Source organism: Lepisma saccharinum, chromosome 9 (assembly GCF_977018435.1).
Source record: "Lepisma saccharinum chromosome 9, izLepSacc3.1, whole genome shotgun sequence".
In the NCBI taxonomy this organism is placed as follows: Eukaryota; Metazoa; Arthropoda; class Insecta; order Zygentoma; family Lepismatidae; genus Lepisma; species Lepisma saccharinum.
The window spans coordinates 24,226,578-24,253,026 of NC_139237.1; the positions used below are offsets into that span (position 1 = coordinate 24,226,578).

At 43.7% G+C, this 26,449-nt stretch overlaps 1 protein-coding gene across 1 annotated transcript in view; it reads right to left on the reverse strand.

The window, feature by feature from the left end:
- Positions 1 to 414: 414 nt before the first annotated feature.
- LOC145992596 (uncharacterized) overlaps positions 415 to 26,449 on the reverse strand; it is a 171,218-nt gene continuing 145,183 nt past the window's right edge. The window contains exon 4 of the mRNA XM_083128953.1: positions 415 to 427. Within this exon, the coding sequence (XP_082985079.1) occupies positions 424 to 427 (4 nt within the window). The 3' untranslated portion in view covers positions 415 to 423. The remainder of the gene's footprint in view (positions 428 to 26,449) is intronic.

Genomic DNA, 26,449 nt, shown 5'->3' on the forward strand with positions numbered 1-26,449 from the left:
ATGTACATTCTCAGTAACTTCTGATCTGTGCCTATTCCATTGAAAGTATATTAGGCCATTACAACCCAGAAGTGTCCGTGACTGTACTACCACGCATTTCGAAATTACTATGAACTAGTAGATATCATATATAATTAAAGCGATGAAGATAAGTATTAAAGAAATGCCTGTGTAAAATTGGAAGTAAATACATTAAAGAATATTACTCACTTTCAAGGTCACTATATCTGCGCACATTTAGAAAATCATATCAGGCAACTCATTCAAAGGAAAATATCACATTTTTTAAAAAAATCACAACCCAAAGTATTTCTCGTATGCTTTAACATTACGGTCATGTGGGATCAACTCACCAGGAAGGTGTTTGCCTCTGTGGATCTAGGGATGCCAGACATTCCTCCTTTATATTTAATTTCGTTGGGTCTAACTGAAATAATATCCAACATTAAATTATATAGTGTGTGAATTTAATAATTAGTATACACATTTAATCTGAAATCCGTTTTGTTATACCTCCCGTAAAGCATTGCTGAAACAACACCGGAGTCGATTCTTTTGGTTTTCTTCCAACCGCGGCAAACATATGAGTCAGACGCAGTGTCAACCATGACAGCGTATATTTTGGCCTCCTGGGGATTGAAATGTTCCGCAACGGGATCTCCGTATGCTCCGTGCCAGTTCCACCCTGTGGGTCACAGAGTTTTGCGACAGCAGCACGCCCTTCATCTATTTGGCCTGCAAGGTAGACATTTTGTACTGGCCGGGGGTGATGCTGATCTCTTCCCTACCGATCTTGATGGTGTTGTTATGCACCGTCACTTTGGGTATCAGGTACATGCTGTAGATTGCGCGAAGGACGATGGATTTAGGAAAGATGATGTCGTCGTGCAACGAAAATTTCAGAACCGAAGTCTCGTTGGTGAGATGGAACACTCCCATAGTGCTTCAGGTGCAACAATGTTTTCTGGAAATTCTCGATCGTCGGGTTATTTATTCGAGACAGGAATACTAGCATGGAAACGCAGAGATGACCGCAGTTCACATTCTCGAAACCTCGAAGCATGTTTTCGTCGTTGTATCAGAAGTTAGCAGCACCGAGGTATTTCACCAACCCAGCAGAAGGCACTCCTCCGAAAGAAACGAAAACGAAGGCATTGAAGTTTGCTTGCTTGACTTAGCAGGTCCAGTGGGTGCCACGATAATCAAAACTGTCCAGGTTTACCACGTCGCACTTTATTTTCTTCACCACGGAAGGAAGGGAATCGGACATGAAAAAACAACAACCTGAAGTTCTTGTGTTCCAGCTACTCGATCAGGTATTCAATGTTGAAGTTGGAAAGCGGCTTTTCTTTTTTTTAATTTCTCTGAGCTTCGAGGTTGTTCTCTCGCTTCCTACCCACGCCTTTCCCTTTCTTCTCCATGTCCAGGTTGTGACGTTTCTGCTCTTCCAGCTCAGCCTTGTTCTTCTTTGCGCCGATGACGGTATTGGCGATGGCAGTGCTCCCACCGGCCAATCTAAACACGAGGCCAAGAGCGGCCAGGATGTCTGGGATGCTGAATATGAAACGTCCAGTCTTCTGTTTTCTTTTGCGAACTCTGCAACCTCCTCAAATTAGAGGTGCTGAGCAGTAATTTCATTCTTGGTGAGCAATCTATTAAGAGCTCGGAGAGACTTGAGGTTCGCCTAGGGCACCTTGTTAACGACACCCTTAGGTCTAATGGTGTAATGATGGTTATTTATATATGGCGGGAGGGGAACAAAAAGGTTTTCTCTTCGGACAAAGCAAGAAGGTGACTGATAATATCACGGTCTCTCCATTCGATGCGTATCAGTCATCGATAAACTTTCTTCTCCCCTGCCTCCACTCGTCAAATTCTTCTCATCTGTCGTCATGCTTTCGTCCGGTATCTCGAAAGAGGGTCTCGGGATCGGCACGCCTCATTCCGCTTTTCTCTCGGATGTGATCCAAGAGGATCATCTCGCACGGAGAGCGGAATGCCGGAGTTGTTTTGGGCAGATTGATGAGCCTTCTGACATCCTAGTGACCACTGTCGAAAGTGCAGGCAAAAATCTTGAGCAGCAGTTCGAGTGGTATATCAGTTACAACAGTGTTATTAAGTTAGAGTTCCCACCCCAATTTATGTTTTGTGTTCATGGTCATGGTCGTACCCAACACGGCACCCCTTTCACCCAGAGAGGCGTCTCTGCTTACGAGTCTCTTGAAAGCCGCGTGTTCCAAGTTCCTGTCGACATCGTGACGTGCGTCGAGATCAAAGTGAGCGGTGTAGGCAATGTCGTGATCCTTGCATATAGCGTCCAGTGGATTTACAGCCTTGTCGCCTCTCTCCAGTCGCTGTTCGAGTTTGGTACCCGGACCGCAGTACTGGTAACCCGGCAGGTGCATCTCGAAAGGCAACTTGTTTATGATGTCGTTCACGAGACCTCAACCTCATCCACGTTCCAAGATATTGGAGGCAGGGTGTTGATGATCTTGATGAGGTACGCTATGCCTTTGTTGTCGTTCATGATGAAGTTGGCGAGATTGTAGCTGATCATGTCCACGATGCCCAACTTCTCGTTGTAGAAATTAAGATTGCAGGCAATCTTTTGTAATGCGATGGCCAGCAAACGGTCCATAAGTTTCCTCACGTCGTCAACCCACACAAACTCTTTGGCCAAGGTGATGTAGAGTTTGATGCTCCTGCCAGTTTTGTCCTGGTTCCATATCTGCTTGATGAGTTCTTGTACATTTTGCCGCAGCTGGATTTGACGCGATTCTGCGTGGCGTCGTTGTTTTGGTACAGGGTGTCCGTCATGATCGAAATTTATTGTATCTTTGGTAATCTTCGTACGTGTAATCTCTGGCCTGCTTTTTGGCTTTGAGCTCCCACAGTCCCACCAAGCAGGAATACCTGATCCAGCTGTTCTTTAAGCCCAAATTGACTTCCACGTCGTCATCCTCGAAACTCACTTTTGATTTTCCGATCTTCCAAACGACGACCTCTTTGGGTTCCATGGTTGAGTACAATCTGAACAAATCGTCCTTGTCGAATTTCCGGTGCTTAAGTAATCCCTCGCCAAAGGACCCAACTCGACTAACATGTCCGAAGATGTGCTGCCTAGGGTCTGACGTTTCGGGTGCAATGCGAGTTCGAATGGAGTAGTGTGAATTCTGAGTACGGCCTAATTTCGAGCAGGGAACGGCACAAGCTCGATGATCAGATCTTTGTTTTGCTCGGTGACATCTTTGCTTGATTTACCGACTCCGCTGACGGCATCGATGTTAGTTTGGTCCTGGCGCTTTTTCTGTTCGTGAATTCCATGATTCTCGGATTTCCAACCCTTGAGCCTTTTCGCCAGGTAGTTTCTCAGTTTCAGGTTATCGTCTGCGAGTTTATGTTTCGCCATCGTTTGGATGTTACGTTATTTTATACAACGTCGCGACGTTTATGGAACGTTGCAATGATTGTGATGCTTATTTTGTTGTTGTATTTTCCGTTGTTCAGTTTCCTCGTCATGTTGATCGTCACAAATCCAAAGTCGTCCCGGAGTAGTGCAATAAACCCGTTTCTGCGCCTTCTATTGGTGCTCGCCTTAATGGATTTGTCTCGTAAGGCAAGAGCCCCATTTTCTGGCAGTGTTGCCAACTACTTACTCGAAAAAATCACCAAGGTTTTTTTTGGGTTTAACCTAGCCTAAAGCAAGGAGCTGGCAATCTTGCTTGAGAGTTCTGCAACCGAAAGTAAAACTCGCAGTGTTGCCAACATCTTACTCGAAAAAAATCACCAAGGTTTTTGTCTTGGTCTAACCTAACCTAAAGCAAGGAGCTGGCAACTTTGCTTGAGGCTTGTTTTACAGTGCATAAAGCAAGGTTGGTAACCTACTGGTATTTTTACCATGGCTTTTTACAAAAGAGAGAGGAGAGAGAGAGAGAGAGAGAGAATTAAGCAACCGACAGCCTACCTACAGCCTTTTTCTTCTTGGTCTAACCTAACCTAAAGCAAGGAGCTGGCAACTTTGCTTGAGGCTTGAGTTACAGTGCATAAAGCAATTTTTGGTAACCTACTGGTACTTTTACCATGGTCTTTTACAAAAGAGAGAGGAGAGAGAGAGAGAGAGAATTAAGCAACCGACAACCTACCTACAACTTTTTTTTTAGTTGGCAAGGGACTAGAGAGAGAGAAAAACTTATAGCTGGAAACAGTAATGAGCGAATGCGCCATATCGTAATTTTCCAACTCCGTATATCGCGACCTTTGTAAACCTCTCTCTCTCGGGGAGGGGTGATGTGCCACATACACGCACACACACACGCGCACGCACGCACACACATACACACGCGCACGCGCGCACATATGTATTGTAACACAAACAAACAAACAAAATAATAATAATTGTTGTTTTTTAGGATTCCTGTCCTCCATAACCCCGCCAGGAGTGCGTGGTGCCCAACCAAAAAAGTAAAGGTTTACAAATAGGAATTGGCAACACTGACTAGTTGCTTCACAAATCTTTTGTTTTTTAAAAAAAAATTGCCATATGATATTTCAGAGGCGAGGCTAACCTACAAATAGGAGTTGACAGCGTAGCCTTCTAAGATGATAAGTATGCGGTAAAATGAAGAAGAAGAATTAATGACGCTAACCGGCGGTGCAGTGTTAATGCTTTCTTTTCTTCTTCTCCCTTTTTTTTTTGTATTTTCTAGCATACTGATCTATTGCATGCTAACCAAACCTCTTGGGAGGTGGGCCACGGGTCCTCTACATGTATGTATGTATGAAATGCGATTTGGGGGAGGCCAAATTTTAAATTTACAGCTTAATTAATCTGCATGCATGCTTAATGTTTGATTTTTTTGTTTCTAGTTCGACATGAGATACACACAATTTTATTTTTTGAAGTACAGTTAATATTACCTAGGTTAATCTGTGACATGCAACTAGCGATCGACACGACCACCTGACACACAGACACAGAGAGAGTGAGCAAATTTAAAATGTGATCTATCGTGAATTAAACTAAGCTCCCTCACCTACCCACATATAGCCTTACAGGTGACTCAAAAGCAGAAATTGGTCATAGCGTGACAGGTCGATCTATCGTGAACTAAACTAACCTCCCCCACTCATACATACACACTATGTCTTACAATAAGTAAGGCTGCTATATTACATGTAAGGGCTGACGGTTGCCAACATACACAAGCTTTATTGCAAATTTTATTAACCTACGACATAAGCTATGGACATACACACACCAAGCCTTCCAGATAGGCTATAAGCAACTCACCTCTTGCAATTGTATAACGGGGAAAATTAACCTACAGCTAGCAACACTGTTTGAGCTGCTTTCGACGAGTAGTGTTACCAAACTTATTTTTTTGCAAATAGGCTCTACAGCTAGAGGCTTGAAACATATACCCTACCAGAGTATGCCAACTTACCTCATGTAAAAATATTACCTAGTACGGGTTAAGCTGTGACATACAACTAGCGAACGACACGACCACCTGACACACAGACAGAGAGAGTGTGATACAGCTTATACGCAGTTTTTCCTACACACGTACTGGGTTTAAAAGATAACTTGCAACAACCATTTCACTCACCTCCTATCATATAATAAAATTACCACAGGTTTTTGATACTTGCTGCCAGAACATGGTGGTTTTAGACTGGAAATTCAGCCCGATTATTCTATTTGTGCAAGAGAAAAATGATGATGCCTGCATTTGGAATATATAATTCTTCTTACGGTATTTTGCGTGCCCCCAGTAACCTTGCTTTCGATTCACGGAAGCTATGACGTGTATTTCCTGTTTCGCGAACATACGAGAACCTTTCACAATGTCGCATCAGATAATATATTGCAAGAGCGAGTTGGCTGTGTATATAAATCTAGTCTTGGGGAATGGACATGAATATAATGTCAAAATTATTGCATAACTTAAAAAGAACATTTATTGCACTGCGCTTTCTAGCAAAGGTAAATGTGGAATGCCCCGGCCCCTCAGAGATTCGAATACTGTTAGTTAAACAGCAAGTATTGTCATATGGACTGACGATTATTATTTTTTAAAAAAAACAGACCTCGTAGTAAGTTATAACCTGAGCTGTCTTGCAAGTCTCTCGAGTTTGATATCTGGTGAAGGAATATGATGCCACTATAAACTGTATACAAGATATACCCAGTCCCTGGCATGAGATGGACGAGAACCTATACAGTTGTACAATGGTTGTTCTTTTTATTAAAGCATAGCGCTTATTTACATGTCAGCGCAACATGCATGCAAAGAAGGGAGGGAGACCATAACGGATAATTCTTATTTCGATTTCAATATTTTTGCTAGTCACGCTATCTAGACGAACACTGGAAGATGGGCAAAAGCGAGGGAAAGAGAGAAATGTTACTTTTTGCCTCTCTGCCTGTGTGTGATATACTAGTTTTACATGCATACGGCTGTATCGTGAAGCGAGGCCGAAAATAATTTTTGAAAAGCAGTCTCGAGCATCTTCGCGTTCAACCAACAAGAGAAATAAAACATTACACATGGGTGTGGGGCGCAACAGCCACAGTACGGTAATGTGCATGGATGTTAAAACTTTTGGGTTTTTCTGAATAGACATACATATCAGTTTTGCAGTCTCCAGATGGGACCGGAGCTTATTCTTCATTTGGACAAGGGGGTTCAGATCAACTATAATTTTTGTTCACATCAAAATGAAACAAAGGATTTTACTCCACTGCTTACTTATTCAATATTTTTATTATTGTAAAGAATGGGGCGGTGTGTCTTATTGTATATAGTCTTCCAACAACCACCTCGGGGGGGGGGGCGTAAATTTATGTTTCTGCATGTATGCAAAATGCACTTAACTTCAGTTGTGAAGTTTGTTTTGCTGTTGTGATTAAATACTAAACCAAAATCTTATTACATAACTTTGAAGTATATTTGTTAATACGATCTATATTATATCATCGCTATAGGTGGTCCATATTATGCGCAGGAGAATTTTTAAAAAATGTCTTGTTTCTCGAACCTGTGACCTGCAGATTTGCTTTTGCTGGCAACAGAAACAGAAAATGGCACTATGTTATTCTATACTGATACAGGTGTACTGTAATCATAACAATTTTCTAGTAACAAAACAACAACTATGTCGGAAAGAAATGGTGGGGGGCTTGTCTGTGTGGGGTCTTATTAACTACTTCACATCTGTACAACTCATCGACTACAAAGCAACAATGTTAGGAAGTGTGTGCATGGTCCCAAAAATACAAATTTAAAATTACTAATGAGACATGAACTCCCTTCACTGGTGTGTATTTGAATATGCGAAAATGAGGTATTTTGAATAACCACAAAAAAGCTTGCAACGGTATAGAGAAGGGTCACAACTTCAAACTTTAGACGATTTTTCGTTAATCTGCAAAGGGCCAGGGCGTACGGTAAATTGATTTTATTGAAAAAGTATGCAGAAGCAGTGTTGGAAGCAGTTTGAAGACTGAAACGGCTATGGAAGGACACTTATTATAATGTTAATATTTCAGTATAATGTTTTCAGAATTGCTTTTCGATAATGTTCGGTACTTAATTTAATCAATTGTTAGACAAAACATACATTCGAATTCAAGGACGGAAAATATGAACAGCGAATGAATGCTTTAGAGTAGATGTGATATTTAAAAGTAGTGCAATAAACCCGGTTCAGAAACATCTTGTGGTGAGCTGAAGTGGTGAGCTTGCCTTAATGGATTTCTCTCGTAAGGCAAGAGCTTTATTTGATGGCGCAGTGTTGCCAGCTTCTTACTCGAAAAAATCACCAAGGTTTTTGGGGCAACCTAACCTAAAACAAGGAGCTGGCAACCTTTTTCTTGCAGTGTTACCAACTCCTCACTCGAAAAAATCACCAAGGTTTTTTTTCTTGGTCTAACGTAACCTAAAGCAAGGAGCTGGCAACCTTGCTTGAGGCTTGCCTTACAGTGCATAAAGCAAGGTTGCCAACCCACTGGTACTTTTGCCATAGCCTTTTACAAGAAAAAAAAAGAGAGGGGGAAGAGTTAAACAACCGACAGCTTACCCACAGTTTTTTTTGCTCTAACCTAGCCTAAAGCAAGAAGCTGGCAATTTTGCTTGTGCAATCAACCCGGTTGACCGCCCTCAAGTAAAAATCAGCGTTGCCAACTCCTCACTCGAAAAAAAAATCACCAAGGTTTTTTTTTGCTCTAACCTGGCCTAAAGCAAGGAGCTGACAACTTTGCTTGTGCAATCAACCCGGTTGACCGCCCTCAAGTAAAAATCAGCATTGCCAACTCCTCACTCGAAAAAAAAATCACCAAGGTTTTTTTGGTCTAACCTAGCCTAAAGCAAGGAGCTGACAACTTTCCTTGAGGCTTGCCTTACAGCGCATAAAGCAATTTTTGCCAACCTACACACACTAAACAAGGAGAGCCGACAACAAATATGTACTGCCGTAAAAGAGAGAGAGATGGGTGGATGGTAATATAGTATGTGTGTGCGTGTGTGCGTATAATATGTAGCATTATTAACTAGAGTGTGTTGGCAATTTACTTACAACTAAAAAAAAAATAGAGATGCCAACTTTGCTGTAAGATGAAGAGAGAGAGAGAGAGAGATTTATGGCTGGCAACAGTAACGAGCGAATGCGCCATATCGTAATTTTCCAACTCCGTATATCGTGACCTTTGTAAACCTCTCTCGGGGGAACGTTGTGACGCAAACAAACAAACAAAATAATAATTGTTGTTTTTAGGAGGCCTGGCCCCTATAACCTCGCCAGGGTGCGTGGTGCCCAACCAAAAATGTAAAAGTTTTCTAATGGCTGCGGTTATAGATTACCGCACCTCTGTAGGGTTTCACGTGTTTTTTTTTTCTATCTACAATCATATTTTTCTTATATATTTTTTTAATTTTTTTACAGAGTTGATTAAAGCACATATTTGAGGAAAACAATGCCACCCATATATAAATAAACCCCTCAAACTAACATTAATTAGAATTAGCCTACAAAATTTTTCTCGTAAGGTATTTTTTTTGTAAACACTCTACCACCAACAGATCACATATAAATAAACATACCCCCCAAAAAAAAATGCAATCTGAGAAAAGTTGCCCTGTGTGCAAGATAACCATATCAAGCGCACATTTTGCAAGACATTGTCGTACCTGCGCACCTGGTAAGCGTGTAACCGCTAAAAAATCATGTCCCAGGTGCGGTATACCTATTACTATTGATAATTTAAAGAGGCATATAACATTATGCAAAGTTGTCGTCGGAGCACCTGTTCCCCAACCGTCGACCAGCTCGACCAAGAGGAAGGCAGAAGCAGCCTCCATCAATGCACCACCCACGAAACGCGTCAAGCCTGTGGCGAAAGCGAACCAGTCTGCTTTCCAGCAGTTGTTAGAGGACTTTGTCATCACTTCGGAGGGCTCATGCGACGTACGTAGCTTTTTGGAGAACGTGCAAGCCAAAATCATTTCCATCCTCGGCGATGCGCTTGCAACGCACTCTACTAAATTCTACGCATCGCTACGTTGCCAGTACAAGAAGCCGTCTGACGAAATTTACAGCTTCTGCCACAATACTAAGGCGAAGACGCTGCATCTGGCGGATGTCGACAACCTCGAGGTCATCTACAACCAGTTTGCCGATGAGCTGGTGGCAAAACAAGAAGAACATCAAGCTAAAGGCTCGGGGGGTTCGCTGTGTGGCGAGCCTCACGAACTGTGCGTCAAACTTTGCAAGTTCATACCTCTCTCCGCCTCCAGCTACGTCCCCTTACCACCTACCATTGTGGCAAAGAAGGCCGTCCTGAACATTCAGAACGGTGACGCCAAGTGCTTTCTCTGGTCGGTGCTTGCAGCGTTGCACCCTGTCGACCGGAAAAACCAACCACGCCGAGTTAACCACTACCTACCCTATGAGGCAGAGCTGGAAGTTGCGATGGCTGGGATCGACTACCCGGTGGCGCTTTCGGACATTCGAAAGTTCGAGGCTCGTACACACAACCCTCGGTTGGCCATCAACGTTTACGGTCTCACTGACGAAAATGCGGTGTACCCCATCCGGGTGAGTGACGTAAACAACAATGATGCTCGAGAAATCCATCTCCTACTTATCAAGGACGAGACCCATCACCACTACACTCTTATTCGCTCGCTCTCTAGACTTGTTTCGAGCCAGCGGAGCAGTGATAGTCACCACGTCGAGGTGTGTCTCAGGTGCTTGTCAATGTTCGACGGACAAAATCAACACAATTACCAACATGTTCGAGGCTCCAACATCGCTGCAGAGAAGCTTGCCAGCCACAAGTTCTACTGTAGTAACAACGAGCCTGGTGTGGCAGTCTTACCCAAACCTGGCACCGTGGAGCGTTTCCACATGCACGGTGCCATGGTGGAGCACCCCGCTATCATCATCGCGGATTTCGAGGCCTTCCTCAAACCCCTGTCCACTTGCGATCCCGACCCTGAAGTTTCTTCCACCACCCCTTACCAACTCCACGAGGCTTCGAGTTATGCATACGTTGTGGTGCGACGTGACCAGCACATTGCCCCCGAGCCCTACGTGTATCGCGGTCCCGACGCAGCCAAACACTTCCTCGAGAGGATGGTTGTCGAGGCCAATGAGATAGGGAAGGTACTGTTGGCCCCCAAGTCTATGCTCCCACTGTCCCCCGACGATCAGCGTAGACACGACGAGTCCATCGCTTGCCCTGTCTGCGTCAAGGAGTACACTGCCAACAATCGTAAAGTCCAACACCATGATCACTTTAACGGTAGGTATGTTGGTCCTTGGTGCAACGGATGCAACCTCATGGCCCGGGACCCGCGATTTATCCCTGTGTTTTTTCACAATGGCTCGGGATACGACTTCCACCACCTCGTCAAGCATCTTGGGTACGACGACATGCGAATCAACGTCCTGGCGCAGAACGAGGAGCGTTACATCAGTGTGAGCAAGTGGGTGCGAATCCCAGGATCACACTCTACCGTCGAGCTTCGCTTCCTCGACTCCCTGAGGTTCCTCCCGGCCAGCCTCGATGCTCTCGCAGGGAAGCTTAGCGACGAGCAAATGCTCATCACCTCCGCGAACTTTCCGAACTTGGACGCAGGTCTCTTCAGGCGTAAGGGGGTCTATCCCTACGAATACGTCACAGATCCTTCAAAGTTCGCGGAGACGACGCTACCTTCTCGAGCAAACTTCTATAGCAAGCTGCGAGGCTCGAACATCACCGACGAAGAATATCACCATGCCCAGTCCATGTGGTGCGAGCTGGGCTGTCGAACTCTCGGGGACTACCACGACGCCTACCTCAGACTTGACGTGACGCTCCTTGCCGACGTGTTCCAGACGTTCCGTGCGACCGCAATGAAGATCTACAAGCTGGACCCCGCCTACTTCTACAGTCTCCCCGGACTGGCGTGGTCAGCCATGTTTCTGGTGACGAAGATCAAGCTGGAGCTTCTTTCGAACGTGGACATGATGCTGTTTGTGGAACGTGCCGTGCGGGGTGGCATGGTCCAGGTGTCGCAGCGACACTCGCACGCCAACAATCACCACATGGCCACCGGATGCGACCCCTCACAACCGTCCAGCTACATCATGTACACGGACGTCAATAACCTCTACGGACACTCCATGATGCAGCCACTCCCCTTTAGAGGCTTCGAGTGGGCTTACCCTTCCAACTTCGACGTCGAAAGCTTCGACGATTCGGAACATGGGTTCTTCGCCGAGGTGGACCTTGAGTTCTCCGAGAAGCTGCAGGATTTGTTCTGCGATCTTCCCCCTGCACCCGAGTTCAAGTGTCCACCCGATTCCAACCAGAAGAAGCTCGTCATGAATTTCGAGCCCAAAGAGCGTTATGTCTTGCATTACCAGAATCTCCGGTGGTTGATGCAGCGAGGGGTCACGGTCCGCGCAGTTCACCGCATCCTCAAGTTCGAGCATTCTCCATGGTTGAAGCCATATATTGAAGTCAACACCAAACACCGCACTGCAGCCACGTCCGAGCTTGATAAGGATTTCTTCAAGCTTATGAACAATGCGGTGTTTGGCAAAACTATGGAGAATGTGCGGAATCGCATGGACATAAAATTGGTAACGAGGAAAGCACAATGTCGCAGGCTTGTAGCAAACCCATTATTTAAATCGAGGACTATTTATAATGAGCAGCTTGCTCTGGTGCATATGAGGAAGGGTGAGGTAAAACTCGACAAGCCAATTTATGTTGGTGCCTCAGTATTAGACCTGAGCAAGCTGCACATGTTCGAGACGTACTACGACATATTACGCCCACATTATAGCCACAACATCTCGCTTCTCTACACGGACACGGACAGCTTGGTGTACCACGTCCACTCAGCCGATGCATACAGGGATATAGTCACGGTACCAGCTTTGGTTAACCTTTTCGACACCTCGGGCTATCCCCAGCCGAACCAGTACGGCATCCTGCCCCGAAACAAAAAAGTGCCTGGCAAACTCAAAGACGAGAAGGACGGTGATGTAATTCTCGAGTTTGCAGGTCTTCGCGCCAAGGCCTATGCCATCAAAGCCGAGGGCAGCGTTACCAAGAAGGCCAAGGGTGTCGGCAGACAGGTGGTTCGGGAGCATCTCGCATTCGAGGACTTCGTCGATTGCCTCAAGACCAGGTCGTCGGTTCTAAGAGAAGAACAGCGCATCCAGAGCGTCGGCCATATCATCACCACAAACAAAGTTAGAAAAATTGCCCTGGATCCCAACGACGACAAGAGGTGCGTTCTCGAGTGTGGTATTCACACACTGCCATGGGGGCACTATCGCTTAGCAGAAAGCAAAACCTGCAACATATGTCCATCTTCAACAGAAGATTCATAAAACAAAAAAAAACAAAAAAAAAAACAAAAAAAAACAAAAAAAACACTGACAGTCATTACAAAAAACTTTGACCGTATTTTAAATAACCAGCATGCCTTTGAATTTGTTCGGTTTCAAAAAACAGATTATTATGGAAACCATACCAGATCATGAAGTCTTACCTTCCGTGTTACCTAAACTCAACGGTCTGTTGATCATTCACCTCAACAGCATTTGGACGAAACTGGATGACGATGTGGGCAAGACGTTTTATGTTTTTAATAACAATTTACATTTCTACGAAATTCCGATCGACGGGAAACTTCAAATCACCGTGAATCCGGAAAACGCAGGCGAAATCAAAATTTCTACCGGCAAGAACATTTTTCGAATCAAGCACGACAAGATGCTTTCTAACATTACGTACGATGTGTCCGCAGGAGATTATCTTTACATGGAACTCCTCGGAGATTACGACAAACTTATTCCTCTCTTCGTAGAATTACGAATCGTCTATCCTATTATAAATAACCGTTAACCAAAAATGCCTAACGACATTTTCGGCAACACCAAGCGTGTGGACCATGCAGAAGAGATTCTCATGTTGGACATTCGAGTTAAGAAGTTGAGGACCGATTTGATCGCTTTGCAGGAAACCTTAAACAAAAGTTTAGAGTCGGAAATCGCTACGCTCCAAACGCAATGTCTCGACCCCATTCTGAAAATCGATTCCGAACTGAAAACGCTCATAAAAAATTATGTTGACGTACCTTCTTACGACAGCGTTCAAAATATACAGTTGAGCGTGGATTCGCTTCAAAATGATTTGGCCAAATTACAGCAATTTCAATCGAAAAATGAAGATTTGGAAAAATTGAAACTCGAAATCGAAGAACGAACTTCCGCAATAGAAAAGAATTTCTCTGAACTTCAAACCGTCGTGAAGGATATTGATGTAGAACGCTTGCACGTCGTCGTTTCCAAATTACAAGAAGAATTCACCAGCACGTTGGAAGAAATTAAATCCAAGTTGCAGATTTTGGAAGATACAATGACGAACCTACCATCGTCGGACGAACTGCAGGTCATCGGCAAGAGCGTCGCGAACATAAAAATTCAATTGGAGGCTTATCAAGATTTCGAACACATTCAAACCACCATCGCTACGCTTCAGGCGTCTCTGGAGTTGATTAACGAAGAAATTAAAAATATTCATGCTGAAGCGAGCGCGTTGACGAGCATTCAGGACACGTTAATCACGGTTCAGCAGAAGATCGAATATTTAGAAAATTTGAACGTTGAATCCAATCTTGCTCATTTTCATCACGTACTCGACAACATACAGGGTGATTTGGAATCGTTACGGACGAGCGTGCCTTCGAGCGAAGATTTGGAAAAATTGAAAACGGCCGTGACGGCACTATCTGATTCGAACGACATCAAAAGTTCGTTGAGCGATCTCGAGAGTAAAGTGGCCAATCTCCCCACCTCCAAAGAATTACATGCTTTGAAAAGGAACATATCACGTATGCTGAAACGATTGGAAACGGAAACGGCGAACGTGGAACAGATTCGAGACGAACTTGCTTCGCTGGTGTCGACGCTGCCCACTTCGCAGAGCGTCGCCGATCTTCACACGCAGTTTACCGAGATGCGAAGCATCGTGAACGATCTTACCGAGAAGAGTTCGAAATTGAATCAAGTCGAGAACCTTCAGAACATCGTCGTCAACGTCAGAGATCAAGTTGGAGTGCTGGAATCAACGCAGGAATCGACGCTGGCCTCTTTCGGTGCCAAGTTGCAAGAACTCAACGAAAGCTACAAGCAGTTGAACGTGGAAGTGAAAATCAAACCGTCGTTTTCTACCGTAACGGATACCATAGTCGAACATTTGTTGCCCGTACAAAACACGCTGGGTCAGCTTCACGGCAACCTCGTTAGCGTCGATACTAAATTCGCTAAACTGCATTCTCTGCAAGCCATCGAAATCAACAGCATACCCAATCAACAGAGAATCTCCACGTTCGTCGAAGGTAACAAACTGTACATGTTGCATCCTTATCATCCGTACTACAAGTTTCTCCTCGATGGCACGATTCAGATAAACGAATTTTCGTACTGGTCTCACGGTAGAAAAGCTAGCGTTCCCACCATGACTTTGATATCGAATCGTGGTGTCCAGAAAGCAGGAAACATTCCTCTGGCACGTTGGAACGAAACGCGCAACATATATGAAATACACGAAGACGAAGATCTCACCGTTTTCGACGTGAGTGCCGGCGATAAGCTGATCATTCAAAACACGAGCGAAGTGCCACCCTCTTTGAATCCCATCACGCTTGTGCTTCTTTTGAAACGTAATCTCTAAAAAAAATGTCTAGACAAGCCATCGTCGAAGAATTGCATAAACCTGCACGCCGCAACTACGAACGTTTGGCTGTGGTAACCAAGGGCATCGACGACCTCTGGCAAAGCGACCTCGTGGAGATGAGTAGCGGCAATTTGAAAAACGTACATAAATTGAACAAGGGCAACAAGTACCTTCTCACCGTCATAGACACGTTTTCGAAATTCGCATGGGCTCTACCTTTGAAGGCGAAAACGGGAACATGCGTCACGGAAGCATTCAAGACAATTTTTCGCGAAAGCGGCGGCAGACGACCACGGTTTCTGCAAACGGACAACGGTAAAGAATTTTACAACGCCGTATTCCAAAAGTTTATTCAAAAACACAAGATTCGACATTATTCGACCTTCAGTCACATCAAAGCCAGCATCGTGGAAAGATTCAATCGAACCTTGAAAACACACATGTGGAAACGATTCACGCTTCGGGGAAATTACAAATGGGTCGACATCCTGCCGGAACTCGTCGACACCTATAATGAAACGGCACACAGAACAATAGGCATGAAGCCAGCTGACGTTACCAAGTCTGACGAGCAGCGTTTAATTTCTACCGTTTACTGTCCAAAGTACACACCCACGACAAAAAAAGCTAAATACAAAATTGGAGACCAGGTGAGGATCAGCAAATTCAAACGCACCTTCGAGAAGGGGTTCACAAAAAATTGGAGCACGGAACTCTTTACGGTGGTTCGAGTTCTACCCGGAAACCGACACACGTATATAATAAAAGATAGTAGCGGCGAGATTTTGAAAGGAAGATTTTACGAAGAGGAACTCTCTAAAACGAAACACCCCGACACGTACCTCATCGAGAAAGTATTGCGTAGGAAAGGTGACAAACTGTTTGTCAAATGGCTGGGACTTCCGGAAAAGAGTTGGATCGACGCGAACGAAGTGATCTTGTAAGTACGTGGAACGTGGTGAAGCGTCTACCGGATCCGGAAAGTCAAACAAAGAAAAAGAACGGCGAGTTGCTTCCCGACAGCATCCGCTGTCTGATCGTAGGCCCTTCGGGGTGTGGGAAAACAACACTGCTCGTGGACAATTTTCTCCTCGCACCGAATTGGTTAAATTGGAAGAACAGGCACCTGTACGTGTTCTCGAAAAGTTTAGAGCAATCCAAATACCAGCAACTGATGAAACTGTACGATGGTCTGGACATTGCAACGTTCGCCTCGGAAATTAAACCACTCGACGATTGTCGTGAAAATTCAGTCGTTGTGTTCGACGACGCCATCCTGGAAAATCAAAATGAAATTCGCAACTTTTTCACGCAAGGTCGTCACAAAGGAATGGATTGCTTCTACCTAGCTCAAACGTTTTCCAAAATTCCAAAACAGTTAGTACGCGACAACGCTAATTTCATATGTTTGTTTCGTCAAGATCACACCAACCTCAAGCACGCGTACGATGACTACGTAGGCGGAGACATGAACTACAATCAATTTTCGGAAGGCTGCTCTACTTGCTGGAACGGTGACGATTTCGGATTTGTGACGATCGACGTGACGAGAAAACCCAACGATGGAAAATACAGAAACAAAATCAACGACTTTCTAAACGTTGCAACGTTGTGAGAAACGACGTATATAAATAACGTCATGACGAAACGAAAAATCGAAGACGAAAATCTCAAGCTTCGCGATTACCTCGCGAAACGCTTCAAAGGTTGGAAATCCGAGAATCGCGGATTCTACGAAGAGAAGAAACGTCAGGATCAACCTGTGATCGATGCCATCAGCAGTCTAGGTAAAGAAATTAAAAGTGTCACGGAACAAAATAAAAATTTGATTAATGAACTCGTACCGCTCGCAGCTAAAAGTTACACCGTACCCACGCCCATTTCGAGCATTCCTTCGACACCGTTCGAACTGAAGGATGCACCGGCACGACGTCGAGCCATTGGTAGCACGTCGTCTTCGGATAAAATCGAGTTGGGACCTTTGGCACGAGACTACCTGAGCACGGGGAAATTCGACAAGGATGAAGTGTTCGGATTGTATCCCAGCATGGAAACCAGCGAAGGCGGCGGTGTGGTGTGGAAGATTGGGAAATCGAAGGTGACCTTCGAAGGCAACGACATTAAAGTCAATTTAGGCGACAAGGATAGTTGGAACAGGTATCCGGGTACGGTGGGACTGTGGGAACTCGTCGCCAAAAAGCAGCCGAAAGATTACACCGACGAAGATTACCAAAGTTACAAGGAAATTCTGATCATGACGGATGCCTTGTACCAGAACAACGACGCCTCGCAGAATAGGGTGAAATCGAGCAGCGGCGAGAAGTACAGGAATCTCATCAAACCGATTTGGAACCAGGTCAAAACAGGCAGCGGCGTCAAACGCTACAACACGTTACCCAAAGAATTCGTTTGGGTGGACGACGTGAGGAAGCTCGTGGACCGATTGTTGGTGATAGCCGGCGAAGAGAATGCAGGCAACCGTAATTTCTACAACGAGAAGGTTGGCATCGTGGACATGATCAGCACGAAACTTTCCAACTTCATCGTGAACGACGACAAGGGCATAGGTTACCTGATCAAAATCATCAACACGCTGCCTCCGAAATTTTGGAACGTGGCCGAAGGAAAGGGACTCGTGAACGACATCATCAACAAGTTACCTTTCGAGATGCATTTACCTGGCTACCAGTACTGCGGACCGGGTACCAAACTCGAGAAAAGATTGGAGAGAGGAGACAAGGGTGTGAATCCGTTGGACGCGGCATGCAAAGATCACGACATCGCCTACAACACCACGCAGACGGATCTGGATGCACGTCACGAAGCAGACAGAAAATTGGAACATGCAGCTTTCGAAAGGTTCGTGAGCAGAGACGCATCGCTGGGTGAACGGGTCGCCGCACTAGGCACCACCATCGCCATGAACACGAAACAAAAATTGGGGTGGGGTATATAAATAACATACAGTAAAAAAAAACAACATGTCTCACATAACCGATTTACCACCCGAGCTACTATCTAAAATATTCAAAAAGGTAGTAAACGGAGATTGTGAGGATGTTAATAAACTTGTAATCATAGCAAAAACGACGCCGGAATTTCGCACCCCTTGTGAAATGGTTCTCAAGGACCTTCTTCGGGAGATCAGCGGCCTGAGGTGCGGTGATCTCAACATTCTGCTTTCGGCTGCAGGGGAGAAATTGGACGATAGGTCGGACGAACTGAACGAGGCGATGCAGGGAAGAAGACGGTATACTGATGATTGGTACAAGTCTATGCAGGAGAAGGATGATATCACTACGCTCATCCTCGCGTTTTCCAAAGCACGAACTTTCTTCCTCTGTTAAAAAAATCTTCGATACAAATCGTGAAAAAAAACTTGATATATAAATAACACACATCGTGAAAAAAATAATCTTCGGTATATATAAATAACACACATCGTGAAAAACAATTAAATTTCTCTCTAACACTCTGAAATTTTTTTTGATATGACGACCGAAAAAATGAGTGATCTCCAAGCATTAAAACAAATGCTAAATTTGTCAGTTGAGTATGTAAAAATTCAGGAATTGGAAGTCGACAAACCTTACACGATAACTTCCGGTTCAATCGTTTCTACCCAGTATGGTCCCAAGGTACGTCTGTTGCTCAACGCACAATACAGTCTATTTTTACCAGATCGATACGCTAACATGTTATCCGACGAGAAGCTATCTATTTTAATCGAGAACAAAACTCGAATCGTGTACAAGGGGACAAAGGAACTTCTTGGCAAGAAAACAAAGCACGTAATAGAATTTGTGTAACGACTGCGAGGCCTTGAAAATATATAAATAACATACCGTAAAAAACTACACAAGAAAAAATCTCAGAATATATATATAAATAACATACCGTGAAAATAACACATAGAGCATCAACATGAAGCCCAAGGGTGTCGTGTACCAGATACCATACTCCAATCTAAAAAATCTAGGTACCCTCGATGGGTTACTCACCAAGAAACAACGCGAGAAGAAACGTTCTTGCTTGTCGAAAGGACACGGAATGAAATTGCTGCTCAGCACACCTCAATTGAAAAGGTTGCAGCGTTCGCGGAAACAGCAAAAGATCGGAGGTTTCATATTCAGCATCCCGGCCATCCTGGCAGCATTGGGGGCCGTTGGAAGTTTGGCCGGCGGAAGTGCCGCCATTGCGAAAACCGTCATCGACTCGAAGAAGAACAAGGCGGAATTGGAAGAACAGAAACGTCACAACCTGGCCATGGAGAAGAAGGGGAAAGGTATAACCAAAAAACAAAAAAGCAACCTCGATGCTTTGAAGAAATATAAAAAAAAGAAACAGAAGCACTCACCAACCGAGACATTGAATCTCTGATCGAACCGTTACAAATCAAACACTTCAGAGGAGTTTTCATGTCCGACTCGTTACCTTCAAGCGTGAAAAGAAGAGAATGCGGAGTAGTCAACTTGGACGGTCAAGAAAATCCAGGCACGCATTGGATATGTTACCACAAAAACGATGATGATAAAGCATTCGTTTTCGATTCTTTCGGAGGTGTTCCACCTACAAATTTAATTCATTATCTGAAAACAAACAAAACCTCCATATACTACAATGACGAACGCATTCAAGATTTCGGAGACGTGAACTGCGGTCATCTCTGCCTCTCCGTGCTCGCGTTTCTCTCTAAAATAAATAACCCTACGGTCGAAGATTTCCAGAAAGCATTGTGGAACCTCAAACAGCATCACTAGGATGGGCGTGTTCCATCTCACGAGCGAATCTTCCATCTTGAAACTCACGCTGCACGACGACATCGTCTATCCTAAATCCGTGGCTCTGCGTGCATTCTACAGCATGTACCTCATACCTAACGTCACGCAGCACAACAACAAAATTAGCGTCGGAAGCGAACACATCGTCGTCACGCCAGGACAATACAATCTTTCCACTTTGCAAGCTCAGTTACCCAAAGGCACGTACCTTTCTCAAAATTCGGTCACGCACAGAGTGGAAATCCTATCCGCGACGGAGACCGTGGACCTGGGCACCATGGGAGAACTTTTAGGTTTCGAGAACGACACCAAACTCGAAGCTGGTATCAAGCACGTGGCAACCAACATTCCTAAATTCTTGGCCATAGAGACTCTGAACGTACACTGTAACGTGGCCGAAGGTATGATCACGAAATCTTCGGACGGATTGTTAGGAAGTCACAAGCAGACGGGAATCATAGCCACGTTCAAACCAAGTTCCGAGTTTATGGAACCGATCATCTACACACCCTCTTCGCCGATCTATTTTCCAGTATGTCGCAACCGCATAGACGACATAGAGTTGGTGGTGACGAACGAGAAAGGAGACGTGGTGGATTTCGCAGGTGCCACTACGACGGCCATCGTGGAGATCAACGTATAATAAATAACCATACATGTAAAATGGAGCAAATCGAAAGTTACGAATTGCAATCTTTCCCTCCCAACCGTCGCACGTTCGCCAATCTGAACGAAGCGAACAGGGAGATCGAATACGACGTGGACGTAGGCGACGGGTTCATTCATCCTCACAGAGCGGACCTCTACCTTCAATTCGATGTGGTGAAGAAGGAAAGCGGAGACGCGTTTCCCGCAGCAGCAAACTTGATACTCGTGGACAACTTCGTGCCTCACCTGTTCTCGCAGGTGGAGGTGAGGAAACACAACACCGTCATCGACAGAATAGACTATCCAGGCATCACGTCGACGGCAGTGGGAACTTTGAAATTATCCAAAACGGACGCAGCGTACTATCAAGCAGGAGGATTCGAAGCCGGGGCCAAAATATCGACGAGAAGTCACACCGTGCTCTTTCCCATGCGTCTGCTTCCGGGATTCTTCTCCGATTACAAGGAGATCATGTGGAAGGGATGACTGAGAGTAACATTTCGAAGAGCAGCCAACGACAACAACGCACTAATGCGATACGCTACTTTGGGCCCGGACGGCACCACGCCGATAGCCAACACTTTACCCGAAGCAGCGAAATGCGTCATCCGGAGCATGGAATTGAGAATGCCGGTGGTGGAATACGAAACAAACTACGCCCTCAAGTACAAAGCGGAGATCTTGAAAAGTCCGCAGGTGCCGATTCACTTTCACGGTTACCAGTGCGTCCAGAAGATGGCGTCCGGAAGTCACATGGAATTCGACGTGACGACGCAGTTCAACAACATACAGTTCGACATGCCAGATTTCGTCGTAGTGCTCTTTCAGACCGGAAGAGACAAGAATCAGGAAAAAGATTCCAGCAAGTTCGACGACTGCAAGATCAAGAACGTTTATCTGAAGAATGGACGCAACGAAGTGTTCCCGCGCGAGAATTACAACCTCGACGTGACCAAAAACGATTACCTCAAACTTTACGAAGCTTACACAGCTTACAAACGCGTGACCGAGGGAAGCGTGGACATGTACTACGCGCTCAGCGAATTCAAAGCACGGAGGCCGATGTTCGTCATCAATACATCTAAGAGAAAGAAGGTTGTGGTCAACGATCGAACCAACATCAAGGTCGTCTGCGAGTTCCACGATGCCTTGCCCGAGGATACCCTATGCAGTGTCATCCTGATTGCAGAGAAGTCCTTCGCCTACGACGTGAAGAACGAGAGGGTCACAGAGCAGTTTTAACAAGTTTTTTAACATCTATTTTCTTGCACAATAAGAAATAAAAACTCTATATCCAAAAATATCACAACATCAAATAACACTAGAGTCGTTAGTACACGTTGCATGCATTACGGAGGTCCTCTGTAGGGTTTCATGGAAGTTTGGGGGAAAAAAAAAAACACGTGAAACCCTACAGAGGTGCGGTAATCTATAACCGCAGCCATTAGAAAACTTTTACATTTTTGGTTGGGCACCACGCACCCTGGCGAGGTTATAGGGGCCAGGCCTCCTAAAAACAACAATTATTATTTTGTTTGTTTGTTTGCGTCACAACGTTCCCCCGAGAGAGGTTTACAAAGGTCACGATATACGGAGTTGGAAAATTACGATATGGCGCATTCGCTCGTTACTGTTGCCGGCCATAAATCTCTCTCTCTCTCTTCATCTTACAGCAAAGTTGGCATCTCTATTTTTTTTTTAGTTGTAAGTAAATTGCCAACACACTCTAGTTAATAATGCTACATATTATACGCGCACACGCACACACATACTATATTACCATCCACCCATCTCTCTCTCTTTTACGGCAGTACATATTTGTTGTCGGCTCTCCTTGTTTAGTGTGTGTAGGTTGGCAAAAATTGCTTTATGCGCTGTAAGGCAAGCCTCAAGCAAAATTGTCAGCTCCTTGCTTTAGGCTAGGTTAGACCAAAAAAACCTTGATGATTTTTTTTTCGAGTGAGGAGTTGGCAACGCTGATTTTTACTTGAGGGCGGTCAACCGGGTTGATTGCACAAGCAAAGTTGTCAGCTCCTTGCTTTAGGCCAGGTTAGAGCAAAAAAAAACCTTGGTGATTTTTTTTTCGAGTGAGGAGTTGGCAACGCTGATTTTTACTTGAGGGCGGTCAACCGGGTTGATTGCACAAGCAAAATTGCCAGCTTCTTGCTTTAGGCTAGGTTAGAGCAAAAAAAACTGTGGGTAAGCTGTCGGTTGTTTAACTCTTCCCCCTCTCTTTTTTTTTCTTGTAAAAGGCTATGGCAAAAGTACCAGTGGGTTGGCAACCTTGCTTTATGCACTGTAAGGCAAGCCTCAAGCAAGGTTGCCAGCTCCTTGCTTTAGGTTACGTTAGACCAAGAAAAAAAACCTTGGTGATTTTTTCGAGTGAGGAGTTGGTAACACTGCAAGAAAAAGGTTGCCAGCTCCTTGTTTTAGGTTAGGTTGCCCCAAAAACCTTGGTGATTTTTTCGAGTAAGAAGCTGGCAACACTGCGCCATCAAATGAAGCTCTTGCCTTACGAGAGAAATCCATTAAGGCAAGCTCACCACTTCAGCTCACCACAAGATGTTTCTGAACCGGGTTTATTGCACTACTTTTAAAGGAGGTGATTAATTTTTTATTTTCTCAATTCAAAACAAAAATTCATGAATATTATTATCATTGAATGGTTGGTTAGGTGCTCGGTTTACCTTGTCCCTCCGAACGAAAGATGGAATGTATACAAGCCTGTGCCTCCTAAGTTTATCGCGGCTATGAGGATAAATCGCGAAATGAAACGAACTGGAAATTTTCAATATATATATATATTTTTTATAACATACTTCACTAAGGAGGTCAAATGACAAGTTGGATTGCTATCCTTTTTATAATTTGTTAAATTTTATTACGAACGAGGAAAGAATGCATGGCACTTAATGCTGTAATGTTATTGATTAGATCATCGTTTATCTTGTCCGCATCGATTAATTTTCTTATGTTCTTTTTTTTTTGTTTTTTCGTCGCGTCCATCTCTTCTGTTATCACAATCGAGACTTCCAGATTATTATTTTTTCTCCCCGCAATTTTAGAAATGTAATTTTTCATGATCATCCAGCGAACGCCTGAGACATTTCAGCAAAATGTCGATTATTCAATGGATGTTGTAAGGTTCCATGTTTTTTTTTCACTATCTCTTGTTTGGTCGATTTTGAATTTGGGAGTTATTTTTTTTTATTTTGCCTTTCGCGACATGTTCGACTAATCGTGACAATACGTTTCAACCTTTCTGCATAAACGTTGAAACGTTTCAACGAACGAACGTTGAACCAAAAAAAGGTTTTCTCAAACGTTTAGACGACTACGAAAACGTTGAAATGTAAAATATTGTTGCATTGTAATCAAAAAAAATTCGTTGAATATGCCTAACCTAAAATAAAATTGAAGAATTAATAGAGTTAAACATTTGCCACTCTGAAATAGCGACGGCTATCATAACATTATTTTCAGCAGAATAATAATGACAATATTATATATATTAAGGATTAGGCCCGAGGGATTCTTATTCACTACACTCGTTTCTAACCTGTCCATACTGGAAACCGAAAACACAAGTACGAGACACTAACTTGGGAGAGGACATGCAAAAACTCTGCGGGGCTCATCTTAAAAACTTCAGTAGATGTTTGTCATAGAACTCCCTCCTTAAATTCGATTCGAAAGGCACAAATATTCCGGTTCTTGAATAAGAAGCGCGTATGCCTTCGGAAAGAGAGAAGAAGAAATAAATAAATCAACTCATGCATATTCTTCATGTACGTACGCTTGGTGACAAGAAACAGTATTTTTTTTTCTCTTCAAGAAATTGTTTTCAACTTTTTGCTAGGTGACCCAACAGGAGTGGACGAAATAGCTTATTCATTCAAACTGGAAGCTTGCTTTTTTTTCAACAATGGAAAAACACATTATTTCCAGTGAAATATCGACTCAACTACCTAGAATGGCTACCACGGGCTTGGTGACTGAATACTAAAAAACTATCGAGCGACTTACTTCACAGCAGTGTCACTTAGTTTCAACAAGAACAGTTCAAGGCTTCCCGGGTGTCCTGCAAGGTTCGGCATTTATTTTTTTTAATAGCAAGCAGATGAACTGGCCTTACAATATGAAGACCCCTCTCACTGTGTCGGTTTTAGTTATTTTCTGGTAATTATGTCTTGCCGATGGTGTTGTTGCTTTGTAATCAAAAAAGTGCTAGGTTTCGATTGATACCTGTTGGAGGCGCATGGTGGTTTGATTTACAGGCCCAATCCCGATTTGCTTTTCCGTGCATAAAGCAAACTTAAAGCTGCAATTCAATCAATGATTCACTGGTAATTATATTCTTGTGTCAAGTACATCCCCTCTCTAGGAACTTTTAACATATATACTGCTTGTTAAATAATATTGTGTTTCTGATTCTTTCATCCTCATAGTCATGAATGATCCAAGAGAAAAATATATTGTGCTGACATTCGAAACATGCAATAAAAATGTATGATCAAAAAGCTAGCGAAAAGAATAAACAGTGAAGGTAATACACACAAGATTCGAGCCGTATGGTTTGAACAGAATTAGATACAAAATTGGATTGATCTTGCTCATTTATAGGGTGAGAGATGGAAGGCTTCTGTTGCTAAACCTTCGGGTTTAAGAAGACAAGAGAATTAGTTGGTTAATACCGAGCTATTAGGAACTGGTATTCTTGAAACTTCATGCTGCAAGCCTCGTCCTCTACACGTTTATTTCCGACATAATCCTCACTCTCGTTATGCTTTCTTTGCAGATGACATCAAAAGCCGTGACATGCGATTTTCTGGCTTTTTCATTCACAACATGGATATTCATGTTTCTCATCACATCGCAATGATGAGGATACTCAATACCATATAGGGTTTGGCGAGTCTCAGAGCTCCAGGAAAAAATAAACTCCTGTAGGATTTTCCGTGTAGCAGTGAGACACGCTAGTACCGTAAATTGAACTGCACATAATTTAGATTTTATTGAAAAGCAAGCAGAAGCCGTGTTGGGAGCACTTTGAAGACTGGAACGGCTATGCAAGAACACTTATTATAATATAAACATTTCAGTATAATATTTCGAGAATTGCTCTTCAGTACTTAATTTAATCAATTGTTAGACAAAACACAACATTTTGAAATGAGAATTCCTTTTTTGGTACTTGAGAAACTATTTAACACTCTTCGTAAAGCTGTATATACTATTTCCAACTTTTTGAGCCTGAAATTGTGGTGAAATCTGTTTTCTGTTCCTACAATAGTTAGCCCAGTTTTTTAACAGTACATCTACAAATTCCATGGAAGTATACCAGTTATAAGTAGTTACATTTCTGTTGGTATCAAAATTAGGATTACACAGTCTTACTACAGCCTGCCTATGTATAGAAAGCTTTTTCTCGTTTTCACATAACTCTAGCCTATCTGTTCTAATGTGTTCTGATTATTAGTTCTAGTTATATTAGCACCAAGCGAATAGCAAGCTTGAGAATTGACATTAAATTCACTCAGAACTTGCAAAATTGCTTTCAGGGTTGACAAATCTCATACAATTCGGAAGTACTGCAAATCTAGCTGATGACATGGTTACTCGAAATATGTCCTGTTCCGTCTGTAGCAAAAAAAAATCGAAAGTTTTTGTTGTTCTATTTAAAATTATATTGTAAATAAGAAGTCCAAGGAAGCTTTTCAGTTCTGTAAGAGCACAAGTTGTGAGCACAACTCTATCAGAATTAACGTATTTCTTTCTCACA